The 14,241-nt window shown below is 31.9% G+C and overlaps 1 protein-coding gene across 1 annotated transcript in view; it reads right to left on the reverse strand.

The window, feature by feature from the left end:
• Window positions 1-689: 689 nt before the first annotated feature.
• Window positions 690-14,241, reverse strand: part of LOC139503394 (putative ankyrin repeat protein RF_0381) — a 35,638-nt gene continuing 22,086 nt past the window's right edge. The window contains exons 4-9 of the mRNA XM_071293169.1: window positions 13,465-13,563; window positions 12,170-12,268; window positions 11,240-11,338; window positions 9,757-9,855; window positions 1,433-1,486; window positions 690-722 (exon numbers count right to left, since the gene is read on the reverse strand). Of these exons, the coding sequence (XP_071149270.1) occupies window positions 690-722; window positions 1,433-1,486; window positions 9,757-9,855; window positions 11,240-11,338; window positions 12,170-12,268; window positions 13,465-13,563 (483 nt within the window). The remainder of the gene's footprint in view (window positions 723-1,432; window positions 1,487-9,756; window positions 9,856-11,239; window positions 11,339-12,169; window positions 12,269-13,464; window positions 13,564-14,241) is intronic.

Here is a 14,241-nt window from a genome sequence, read left to right on the forward strand (position 1 = left end):
GTAAAATTGAGGATGTACTATCCGTTTGAAATATGTTTTCTACAGATACAACCGTTAAGAACACATAAGTATCAGTATTTATTGCTGGAGTAAGCCGGAGAGACCGGAGAGGCCGGAGAGAACCATCAACCTTCTACTGTTCAACTAACAATTCTGGTCAATTTAGATTCGAGTCAAGCATACCTTTTACGTGTGAGATTCGAGCTCAAAATCGCAGTGTTGACATGTTACAGAAACAGTAGTTAGACCACTAAGGCATATCGGTCACGAAGTACCACCCCCAGATGAGTATACACAATCACACTTTTGTTCGTGCAATTGTTTGCACCTTTTCCAAATCAAGTACCTGTTATGCAAAGGTTGTCATGTGTTGATGTGGTTCATAAATATTTCTCATATCTCATTTTATTATGTAGATTTGACCGTTGGTTGTCTTATTTGAATTATTTTACACCAGCCATGTTTTGGGCCCTTTATAACTTGCAGCTCAGTGTGAGCCAAGGCTCCGCATTGAAGGTCGTACTTTTACCTACATTAGTTTATTTTTCTAATTGTGACATGGAAGGAAAGTTATCTCATTGGCACTCATACCACATCTTCTGATATATACGTCGTGGCGATGCGTTTGTTTTTCGGGATATTTAGTTTCATTCAACATTAAATGCTATTCAGTGTGCAAAAATAAAAAGTTACATACCAGGTAAACAATTCTTTTCAAACTCCTGCAATAAAAAAAAATAAGATATTGAGATAAATGTTTTTTTTCTTTTTATTTCAATAATTAATAAAAAATAAAAAAAATTATACATAATACTAGTAGTTTAGATACGCCCTCGTATTATTCTCTGATTATGCAAATGTAAGTGCCCAGGAAAAATTTGCAGTCAGAGTTTCATACGTTGCATCCATCGCACTGTGCATGTAAGTACCAATCCTGTTTTAAGGACGCATATGTGATCCCTGTAAGGTCATCAAACCCATGATAACGTCCGTTAAAGTTTCTCAGGCATTTCGAGCACTTTAACCCCTCAGTGGAACATCTTCTCTTATAAACAGTAACCCTCTATCAATGACATGTTGCTATGAAACACCAGCTTAGGAACATCTTATACACTAAACGATTCTGAAATAATGTTACATGAACTTTCGGAATATGAAAGCATCTAATAATGTTGCAATAAAGTTTTGGTTCCGGATTTTTAATTACTAGGTGTTAGTCAAGGTATTACTCAGACTTAACATTTTCTTGTATTTGGATTTAAAAAACTGAAGTTGGTATAATTTTTTTTGTCATATTAGGTGCTATTAACATATATTTACTAAATATATATAAGTTCTTTGCTGCCCAATCTTTGAAACATGAATACTCTACGGATATGATTCTTGTTTATATTATAAACATCTAACAACCCATCAAACGTTTTAGTTTTACCTTAAATAACGTTTTACAAGCCGCACTCCTGGTCACATCTATTGGCTTCTTCCCCTGAATCACAAAAAAAACCATTATAATATATTGATGTCAGCTTAGATTGTGTTTATTAAAATGCCTCTTTAAAAGACTAATTTCTGGCAAAAGAATTAAAACACGATCATATGAGCAAGAAGCTGTATAAATTACTAGATGTACCTCATTTATACTGAACAATATCGCAAAAAAGGAGCCGGAACGACACATTATGAAAATACTTTGTAAAGATTGGGGAAAAAAGAGTAAAATATACAAGGAACGTAAATCATGAATGAGCTTGGCGCATCAACTTCCGGAGAAAACACTTGACTTCATATTAAAGAAAACTCTAAAGCTGAAGATTATTCCGTTTCTTATAGGCTTCAAATTTAAATAATACGTAATTAAATGATGTGTTAAGGTAGGGTTATTTCATTTTAGATTGTTCTGCATTAGTTAAAGATAACCTGCAGATTAAGGAACAGTTCGAGAATTCTAAACTATCAGTGAACAATTGTTACACGTGAAATAGCGTGCACACTTTTGCTCTTCAACATTCATGTTGCTACAGTTGTTTCTATGATTAATAAACTTTAAATAAGTGCTCAATTCTCCCCCTTATTGATACATCAAATTTAACGTTGCTGTAGACAAAGATCCAAACAGACACAGCCCACGGAAACAGATCTCCTCTAATGAATTTAACTGGCGGACGAGAGAAGTCAATGGATGTAGATATGGTTTACCCTTGAAAAGTCCTTTAGGTCAGTCCCCAAAGAAATATTTGAACACATAATATAATATTTCCTATCAAAATGCATGCACTAATTCGGCTGCCGTTTTAAACAATCAATCATGGATGAGACCAATATTGCTAATAGTTATCAAAGGTACCAGGATTATAATTTAGTACGCCAGACACGCGTTTCGTCTACATAAGACTCATCAGTGACGCTCATATCAAAATATTTATAAAGCCAAACAAGTAAAAAGTTGAAGAGCATTGTGGATCCAAAATTCCTAATCTAGACATATTTTTGCACAATTATATATTTAGACCTCATTAAACAAATAAATTATATCCATATAAAGGCAACACAATGCGTTTATTCCGCTGGTATTTTGGATTTAGTGACATTTTTCTTACGACATTCTCGGTTTTTTTTAACAATGCATCACATACAAATTGAGAAAGTAAACGAATAATATATAGCGACAAATACCAGATCAAGAAGCAGAGACATGCATCAATCCAGCAAGAAAATTCCGTTGTTATATATAGTTAATGTACCACAGTAAAACATTTTAAAATCGATTCCCTGATAAGGTGGCAGACTAACGGGACTCAATGTTGCTTTTACACGATACAATGTGTCCAGTTACCTGTTGGATTATACAGTGGCTGCAATGTTAACTCAATCTTGTTTGTCTTGTCTTCCCCTATACAATTCTAAACTTAACTAAGACCTATTTTACTTTTGTAGTTCGACCTGACGGAGTCAGATTTAAACTGGATAATAATAAGCCTATTTAAAATGTACTCGTACGTGTAAAGAAAATCGTTACATACATTTGAAACTTGGCATAAGGGAGTTTATTAGACTGAAATTCGTTATTTGTTGAGTGCTTATGAAGTTTGTATAAATACTACTCGAACATAGGGTGAATAAAATCGTCGACTTTCTGTCGGTCCGGGTTAAAAAATGTATATGTATATATAAGTACGTCTGAACTAGTGACTACTCTTCAACAGATTTTATCCATCGGATCACCAGCAGTGATGGTGATATAAGGCTGAAAATACATTCTGTATATAACATTCGTCTAAACATCAGCCAAACAATATAAAATCTGTAAATTTGCTTTCGCAAATTTTTGGGTCTTCCCTAATTCCGGCGAGGGAATAAACAATGTATAAAATGACTGAATAATAGCCAACGAGAATTCTTACGGGAAGATGAATCATCTAATTATGATAAAGAACACTACAAAATGAAATATATAACAAGTCCAAAAGGGTACAACATCACCATAAAATAACAATAAAATAAACAAATGTTAAATATTTCGGATAACAGATATCCTTCATCAGTATGAAAACGATGTAAAATGAATTAGTTCAATCTATTCTGATTATTAAACTATAACAATCTTGAATTCTATACAATAACAAAAGTGAAACAGTTTCACTCGAACATAATATGTTGAGACGCTAGTAAAATTTTGAAATTTAAAAAGAAACGACTCAAAGACATGCATAAAATAAAATAGTAATTAGAAATTCCAAAAAAGACGTCAGTTAAGATGTAACAATAACTGCGTGTAAATACATTCCAAATAAACAGCACTGATCGATCTGAGCTGGTGAAATATTTCAAACAGAGGCTGCATATTTATCATCCCAAATAAATAGCTGTTTAATAATGATAAGAGAAAAATAATAGTTGGCTAAGGTTAATAATGGAACGTGGATGCGTACTTGTACATTTCTACCAAATGAAAAGAACCCTGGTATTTAAACTAGTAAAATTCCCAAACTTCCCCAAAAAACCTTAAAACTGTAAGAGTCAAGTAAGAAAGTGATGTCAGGACAATGAGTGATGGTATGGAAAATGAATTACTCATTTGTTATGATATTGTAATTATTATGTTTATTTATGTTGGCCTAATTTGTGTTGTATGGCCTGATAGTTGTTTACCAAATAATCCTATTTAAATATGATGTAGTCGATATAACGACAATCTTAGTCGCCTATTTAAATATGATGTAGTCTATATAACTACACCCTTAGTCTCCTACTTAAATATGATGTAGTCTATATAACTACACCCTTAGTCGCCTACTTAAATATGATGGAGTCTATATAACTACACCCTTAGTCTCCTATTTAAATAGGATGAAGTCTATATAGCTACATCTTAGTCGCCTATTTAAATATGATGTAGTCTATATAACTACACCCTTAGTCTCCTATTTAAATATGATGTAGTCTATATAACTACACCCTTAGTCGCCTATTTAAATATGATGTAGTCTATATAACTACACCCTTAGTCGCCTATTTAAATATGATGTAGTCTATATAACTACACACCCTTAGTCTCCTATTTAAATATGATGTAGTCTATATAAAAAGTAAAAATATGAAAAAAGTAATAAAACACACAATACCAGTATATTATTGAAATAATGCAATTGTTTGTGTTTATGTATACATATTGTCAGAAAATCGATAGTGTAGGAATGTGCGTATAGATTTACAATATTCTGAGCTTGTTTGTCTTCCTGTCATCCTCTAGTACATGTTTTGGATTTTATTGATTATTTGTCTTTTTTTTTTCCTTTTTAGGTTATGATATGCCCGTAATCGTCAGCTTGTAAAACATCAAAAAGATAAATTGTATTTTCTTTGATCCTTCTTTTTATTTACATTTTTTTTATAATGCTGTACATTCAAGCATATTTTTTTACTCAAGATACCGTTTTGATGGGTGACAAATTATTGTATTGTTAGGTGACTTTAATAAAAAAAAAATATTTGTCTTTTGTTCTTTGATTGTATTTTTGGTTTTTTGAAAACAATTGGGGCAATGAATAGTGTTTTTTTTTATTTCAGTGATTGAACTATCAATAACCTGTAATAATCAGTTATACTATCTTTAGCTGTCCAATATTTCTAAGAAAGAGGACGGTTATTCTTAAGAAATATTGGTCTGAGAAAGGTAACATAATGGTTTCTTAAAGGTAAATGAAAGTCAATCACTGAAATAAAAAACGGGGAAAACAATTGAATGAAGATACAACAATGTTTTAATGTCTAATCTGATAGAGATATGTTTTATACTCAGCAGCAGGTGAATAATACAACAGGTATATTTTACATGATTTACCTGTTCGTGGATGGCATAATTGAATCGTTCAAATTTTATCATTTTAGAAATACCGAATATGACTTAAAATATTTATGCAGCATAGTTGTAGACATATGTGTACATACACAATGGCCTCGATTTCCTAACCTACTGTCACGTGCATATAACATCTAAGGATATGTAACAGTCCCGCGAATGATAGTAACCATTCAATGTAATGACTACACCTTATATCAGGGATCAATTTCAAGTGAGAAAAACACTAAAAACCACTTCTTAGTACAAAAGGGCGCATGTTTTTAGTTTTGAAGAAACTTTCCCAAAGAACTGTACATCTTTCAGGTATCCCAGATTTTTCTATATTCCAGGACATATATCTTCTTTATTTTAAAAGTTATTGCCCCCCCTTCTTTTACAGTTGATCAAAATATTATCAAGCCCTATAAAGGTCTTTTTTAAAGTTAAATATTTAGCATTTGTCGAGTCATTACAATGTAGACTCTAAGACAAGTTTGAGAGAATAATCATAGACAGCACTTGGACAAACTCATCTTATTTAGGGGGGGGGGAGACAAGGGATGATAATTTTGAAAGAAAAATAGATTTGTGTTACTTGGGGAAAAAATTAATAATTTGGCGAAAAATATATGGTGCTGGCGATAGAGGTGGCGAAAAAAAAATAATTGACCCAGGGGAAACCCTGGTTGTGTTGCAGCACAACATAAGAATGAAGTGTTTTACATCCGTTAAAAAGGGACTTACTCATTTGAACGATACAAAGCAGACACACATTAATAAATAAAGACCAGACTCCCTTTGAAAATAGATATTACATAATTAGTCATAACACATCATGTTTTCAGTAAATTGTCGTGTATGCATCCCAGTGATGCTGATATGCAAAGGATTCAAATCCTACGCAAACCTGGTGATTATTAGTAATGTGGATTACTAACTCTGATTGTATTAATGAAAAGTTAAGGATGTTTCAACTGCCAGGAATTATAAAGCGTATCTAGTAAAAAGTGAACTCACAAAAATATTGAACTCCGAGGAAAATTCAAAAAACAAAAGTTCCTAATCAAATGGCAAAATCAAAAGGACAAACACATCAAACGAATAGTAAGCAACTGTCATACATGGTACCTTTTGATAGCTATTATTCGGGTGTTTCTCTGTCTTATAAGTTCTCCCAATTATTTATATTGTAGTCCTGTCATGTAATAATGTCATTTTAATGTTATATTAAACATTGCCATACAAGCGGGAGGTATTGCATGCCATTAAAAAGGCTCAACCCACCATCCTTTTTTAAATGTCCGGTACCGAGTCAGGAAAATGGTCATTGTTTTATTATAGTTCGTTTCTATGTGTGTTACATTTTAATGTTGTGTTACTGTTGTGTCGGAATCCCTTCATTGATTTGATGCGTTTTCCTCAGTTGTAATTTGTAATCTGGATCTGGTTTTTTTTCACAATAAATTGATGAATTTCGAACAGCAGTATACTACGCTTGCTTTTATTCATGTTCCTGACCTGATATAGACAATTTTATGTAGAAAATGGTGGACTACATGTAGCTTAATCTTTTACTTGCATAACAGTCGCATGTAGTTCCATAATATTAACAACGATGTGTGAAATAAAAACCCAAACAGACATAGTCGGTAAAAAGATGTAAGCAGCCAACATTGTGTTAAAATCTTAATCACTATACAAAATATTAATACAGAAGCACACAATTGCATATTAACAACAAGCTAAAAAAATAATACACAATTATCATGATATTAAAATAACACAATGGTGGGAAATATAAGTAAAGAGTAAATGTATTCATTCGACTGGAAATATGTAAAATTGTCCGTCTTGTCCATGCTTAACAATAGTCATATTTCATTTTGTGCATTTCATATATTCTTTATTTTCATATATGTATTTGGCTGTTTGTTACAAACATGCAAATACAGTTGCGGAAGAGAAACATAGCAAACCTACATTTCGTTCGTGTCGTTATCATTTAGGTTTTGTCTATGTTTAAGTTTTATTTTAAGTTAATGTTCAAAGTTCATGACATTTATAAATCTACTAGAATTACCAATCCAGAAACAAAGCTTCATTGAAAGGTTTTTAAAGGCATACACTAATGGCCGGTTTCATGCCATTGTTTACCCCTGTTATAATGCAACCTGCCCTAGTACATTGTAGTACACGTTTTTCAAAACACCATTTAATTGTAGTCGAGTGTTGTTATCAAAAGAGACTTTCCCATCCCATTGTCTGAAATATTCCTTCAAGGTTTTGTATGACATTCATTAAATCGGCCTACTAGATCTGAACACCGATTATACTTATCCGAGATAAGATTGTATAATATTCGATCTGATTCTCAATGACATTTAACCAGGGAAAACATAACTGCCCTCATATTAAGGAAATATAATTAATTTTTTACCAAATTATCAACTTGTATTTTTACATACTGAAACACTTGTCTCATGATGATTAACTGAACAGTGATATATATCTTTTGTGAATTGTATTTCAAAATGGTAAATGCGCTATGGTCTTTGTTGTATATCATGTACATATATGCATGAAACAAGAATATCCCACTTTATTGTGATTAGTAAAATGCGATAAATTATGTTTGCACTTTGTAAATACATCTGTTTCACAAACCACGCCATTTATGGGGATATGTATATAATTTGTGTTTTCTTTACGTACTGGATCTCTTCAAAAAGACATAATTTGGAAATTGTACCAGTATGAATACAAAACAACAAGCTAGAGATACAAACATTACCTCAATAAAATAAAATAAATACTAACGTGTTCTATCATTGATATGTATTAATTATTCAATATTCACAGAACCATCAGACAATATTAAGCAAATGAGTTGCCGCATTGACAACATGGGAAAACAGAGACAAATGCCCGACACCATTGTTAAAAAAAAAAAAGATCATTTCACCTGTCAATGCTGGGTTCTCATGACTAAGGAGTTATGCAAATCAATTTATCTGTGAATACAATTATTTTATAGTTATAAAGGTATTTTTATAGTAAACAATAGCTGTACTAAGGAGTCAAATAAAACAAACCAGATGCTAGCAGTCAGTCCTATAAAGTTTTTAATGAATTCATACATCAGAGTGGTAACCAAATAAAAACAAATTTTGGAAGTATGACTTTTCTAAACACATCTAGTTCATATATTGGCTACATTATGTAAGATGTATGATATTGTTATGACACGATTATTAAACTAGCCATTTAACGGCAGAAATTGTAAACGTTTATTGATAGATAGTCATACAGTGAGAGGTGGACTGGAGACAGATGACGAATTTAATACTTTCTATGATCTTGAATGTAGGAATGACCTACTTATATACCTTACATTTTTTTTCTTTGGTTTAATTAAAAAGATATAGGAAGATGTGGTGTGAGTGCTAATGAGACAACTCTCAATCCAAATAACAATTTATAAAAGTAAACCATTACATGTGTTAAATCTGTTATCAAAACAGTTTCAAACCTGTTATATAGACATTGCAGGTCTTGTCATATTTTGTATTGTCTTATTGTTAGTAAATGTTACAAGGAATATTTTGTTAATGTCTACTTCTTTTATTATTGTTTTAGACTTTGTTGACCGGTAATGATTTAAACTGATCTAATAAAAGATGTGCACATCTTTTTGTTTGATGAAGAAACATTTACAGTTGTCAGTGTGTCTTTTTCTAAATTTCCCTAGTCTAAAATTTTCCAAACAATAGTATAATTCAATCTACGTCATAGCCATAAATGCTCTGACTATTTTTAAAATAAAATGTATACTTTGAATTGTGTTTAATAGTTTTGAGAAAATTGATACTAAAAGGTGTTCCTGTATTTTTGTTGCTCACTCTATGCAATCGTGTTTTCTGTTATTCTATGTAAAATCTCATATTCTGTGTTAGATTACAAAAACAGTGCAATTTCAGTAGTTTCGAGTACTTATATCAGTGTGCGCTCATATAATTTTTGTTTGGTTTAATTTTTCAGTACATGTCAGTTGAATATTGTTTATGTTTTATGTTTTTGATATAATCTCATCACATTTAAATTGTCATTGTGAGCTCTATCAATAAACTTGTGACAACAGAACCTTGTGTTTTCTCGATAAAGTGTGACCACAACCTTAGGAATATTTTTAAGTCAACTTTTCAAATGTTCTGCATTCTACAGTGTTTGTTATGGAAGATTCTAATTTGTCACTGTTCACTAATTTTGCAACCTTACTTTACTAAAGAGTATCCACACACACACACACTAGAAAGCTAATTGCGTCTAGTTTGACATCAAATATGATGCAGTAAATGAATGTTTTGTTATTTTAGATAATTCAATATAATTGTAAGTTTAACTTATAATCCACTGACCTTATTCTGTATATTGAGAGCAATGCCACCATCAATCAGCAACTTGACCATTTCTGTGTTTTTATGCAATACAGCAAAGTGCAGAGCAGTGTCACCATACTGGATAGAAAAACATAATTATAATTTTAACAAGATAAGACACAAAACAGGAAACAGTAACTTGACGATTAATGCGTATCTGTGATCTACAGCAATATGAAGTGTAGTGTCACCAAACTGGATTGCCAAAAACACTATTTTAACATAATATGAAATAAAACAGGAAGCAACCTATTGCATTAAAGGAGGTAAAACAACATAGACTGGCACTAAGCGTAAAGTCAAACTGGTGCCCGATATCAGAGTTTTATACGAATTTGTCATTAGTTAATATTGCATGGTGCATGGATGCATTTATGCTTAAGGGATATGCATAGATTGATTATTGTTTAGGGATCAGCTAAAGCCCGACTACAGCTTTGGGAGGTTTTTTCGCTGTGTTGAGGACCAAATGGTGACATTGATATTGTTTTTTCACAGTACAGTATAAAAGGAGATTTGGTTTGATTGACATCGAGACCCCAATCCACCTACGTTTAAATGAAGTGGATGTAAACATTTATAAGAAATCGTAAGGCCTTCAACAATGAAGACAAACCATAAAGCACTTGGCGGGGGTAAACGTATTTATATGCTCTCGTCCCTCTCTTAACATGGGACAGTTGTTTAACAACACAGTATATGAACACACTAATAAATTCAAAAAGGTTTAAATCATCAGATTGGAGAAAAACACCAAACAAAAATATATAACTGATGTGTTGTTTTTGCATCTCTTGTCTCTGTTAACAAAATAACCCACATATTACAGATCCACGAATAGCTTATCTATGAATACAAACGTATTGATGACAAAGCAACAGTATTGATATTTAAAATGTTCCTACCTGTACAATCGTAATAACACTACAAATTGATGTCCGTTGTGTTTTTTTTTCAAAACAATGCTAAATTATGTTTTCTTAATGATATATAAAAATATAGTGTCTTAAAAAATAGAAGTACTAGGTACAATATAACAGGCATCAAAAATTATTTCAGCATATAAACCACGAACAACTATCAATACCAAAGACTAATACGACTTTCCCGAATGATGACGACATTAACACAGAAAATGATGACCCTGTCGATGAAGCGTTTTCTAGAATATCCTCCATCAAGAAAACTCAGACATATGGATGCGTCAAACGGTGTAATGTGTGTTTGTGTATGAAAAAATAGATGCTCAAGATATGGCTCGATCAATTTTGTCAAAGTATATATGGTGCAGTTAACAAATAGTTATAACATACAGATCTCTTAATCAATACAAAAAGAGTGAGGTCAATTTAATTTGAAGAAATAAAACGGTATACTATGTTAACAAACATTGTTATTTGTCGTTGCAAATATAAAGACGTAGTACATAGTTTTGTGTCGGTTTTGTTGATCATTTACTTACTCTGTTCTGTGTATTTAGATCAATACCAGCATCAATAAGCAACATGGTGAGTTCTGTGTTTCTTTCTATTGCAGCATTGTGAAGTGCAGTTTCACCATCCTATACAAAATGACATACAATAGTTTTAACATATCATGTAATGATAACGATAGCAGATTATGTCAAATAAGAGAATAAAACAACACTGTGTCAATAAAATGTTATTAAAAAAATTAACTGCAAAAAAACTTATTATCATTTAAACGAATGTGTATGTGTTTGTGTATTATTTTAGTTAACGATTAACGTGCAGTGAAAGTTAATTATGTTAATGGCGGTGTTATTGTCGCCGTCATATTGTTCAAATTGGGTACAGATGTGCGGTCAACGTTGACTATCGAAACATAACTAACTACAATATGTAGTTTTGTTGCTCACTCTATGCAATCGTGTTTCCTGTTATTTTATGTAAAACATATCATATGTTGTGTTAAATTACAAAAACAGTGCAATTTCAGTATTTTCGAGTATTTATATCAGTGTGCTCTCATATACTTTTTATTTGGTTTAAATGTTCAGTACATGTTAGTTGACTATTGTTTATGTTTCATGTGTTTGTCGTATGATATTATCTCATCACATTTAAATTGTCGTTGATTGTAAGCGTCACCACTAGAACTGTTACAATTTGCCCTTGTGTTTTCTCAATATATTGTGATCACAACCTAAGGATTATTTTTTAAGTCAACAAACTTTTCAAATGTTCTGCATTCTACAATGTTCGTTATGAAAGATTATAATTTGTCACTTTTCACTAATTTTGCAACCTTACTTTACTAAAGAGTATCCACACACACTAGAAAGCTAATTGCGTCTAGTTTGAAATCACATGATGCAGTAAATGAATGCTTTGGTATTGCCGATCATTCAATATGATTGTAAGTTACTGACCCAATCCTTTATATTGAGATCAATGCCACCATCAATCAGCAACTTGACGATATCTGTGTATCCGTGATCTACAGCAATGTGAAGTGCAGTGCAACCAACCTGGATTGAAAAAAATACAATTTTAACATACTATTAAATAAAACAGGAAGCAACCTATTGGACTAAAGGAAGTTAAACAGCATAGACTGGCATTTAGCGTAAAGTCAAACTGGTACTCGATATCAGAGTTTTATACGAATTTGACATTAGTTAATATTGCATGGTGCATGGATGCATTTAGGCTTAATGAATGTACATAGATTGATTATTGTTTAGGGATCAGCTAAGGCTCGACTACAGCTGTGGGAGTTTTTCTCGCTGTGTTGAGGACCCAATGGTGACATTGATATTGTTATTTCACAGTACAGTATAAAAGGAGATTTGGTTTGATTGACATCGAGACCCCTGTCCACCTTTAGTATTGTTCTACACTTTGTTTACCAATAAGGATTTAAACTGATTTCATAACATAATTGCGCATCTTTTTTGTTGTTTCGTGAATTAAAATTTACAATTGTCAGTATGTCTATTTCTAAATTTATCAGTCGACACCTTCCTCTCTTGTCTTTAAAATTAAAAAAAAAATGATATAATTCAACGTACGTCGTAGTCATATGGCTACCCAGAGTGCAATGCTCTGACTATTTGTAAATAAAATGTATTCTTTGAATTATTTTTAATAGTTACGACAAAATTGATACTAAAATATATTCCTGTAGTTTTGTTGCTCACTCTATGCAATCGTGTTTTCTGTTATTCTATGTAAACCATATCATATGTTGTGTTAAATTACAAAACAAGTGCAATTTCAGTAGTTTCGAGTACTTATATCAGTGTGCTCTCATATAATGTGTATTTGGTTTAAATTTTCAGTACATGTCAGTTGAATATAATTTATGTTTTTGTCGTACGATATAATCTCATCACATTTAAAGTGTCGTTGATTGTAGGCTGCACCACTAGAACTGTTACAATTTGCCCTTGCATTTTTTCGATATATTGTGACTACAACCTTAGGAAATTTTGTTTAAGTCAACAAACTTTTCTAATATTCTACAATCTACAATGTGTGTTATGGAATATTCTAATTTGTCACTTTTCACTAATTTTGCAACCTTATTTTACTAAAAAGTATCCACACACACACTTGAAAGCTAATTGCGTCTAGTTTGACATCACACATGATGCATTAAATGAATGTTTTGGTATTGCCAATTTTTCAATATATATATAAGCTTAACTTATAGTCCACTGACCCGATCCCTTATATTGAGATCAATGCCGCCATCAATCAGCAACTTGACGATTTCTGTGTTTCCTTCTTCTACAGCAATGTGAAGTACAGTGTCACCAACCTGGATTGAAAAAGATACAATTTTAACATAGTATGAAATAAAACAGGAAGCAACCTTTTGGACTAAAGGAAGTAATACATCATAGAACATTTCGAACCATTTGCTTAATATATATAACCAAATTATTCAAGTTCGACATACAAAAATGCTGAAATAAGGCAATGTTAGTCCTACGTGTGTGTACCGATACTGTAGCTGTAGTTGTTGGCAATTATGTCCATGAAAACACCAGAATTCGACACAGGTTACACATAGTAAATATTGAATAGATGGAATCTTCTAGTTCAGTAACTTTAGATAAATTAATAATTGGATCAAACTAGTACATAAACGACATCATGACTACATCATGTCTGTGTGAACTATCTGTATGTGCAGCTTATTCATGTTTCGTAGTCATACAAATATGTTGTAGTTGCCCTGTTTAATTGCATCAACAAAATAATATTTGACTAGATGAAGTAACTTCATTGCTTATGGCATGCCCTGAGGTCATGCCAAGCATCATATAACTTCAATTATGTTAAGATTATAACTATGTCCTCTTTCACATAATCATAAAAGAGATGTTTGAGTCTAGAAGTTTTCATTCTAGTTTAGATATTTGAAAAAAACGCCAGTGTCTTCACGTCATTCCTGTTGTATGCTACATTTCTGCAAGAAGGGTATCACAGTAAC

This window comes from Mytilus edulis, chromosome 14 (genome assembly GCF_963676685.1).
Source record: "Mytilus edulis chromosome 14, xbMytEdul2.2, whole genome shotgun sequence".
NCBI lineage: Eukaryota > Metazoa > Mollusca > Bivalvia > Mytilida > Mytilidae > Mytilus > Mytilus edulis.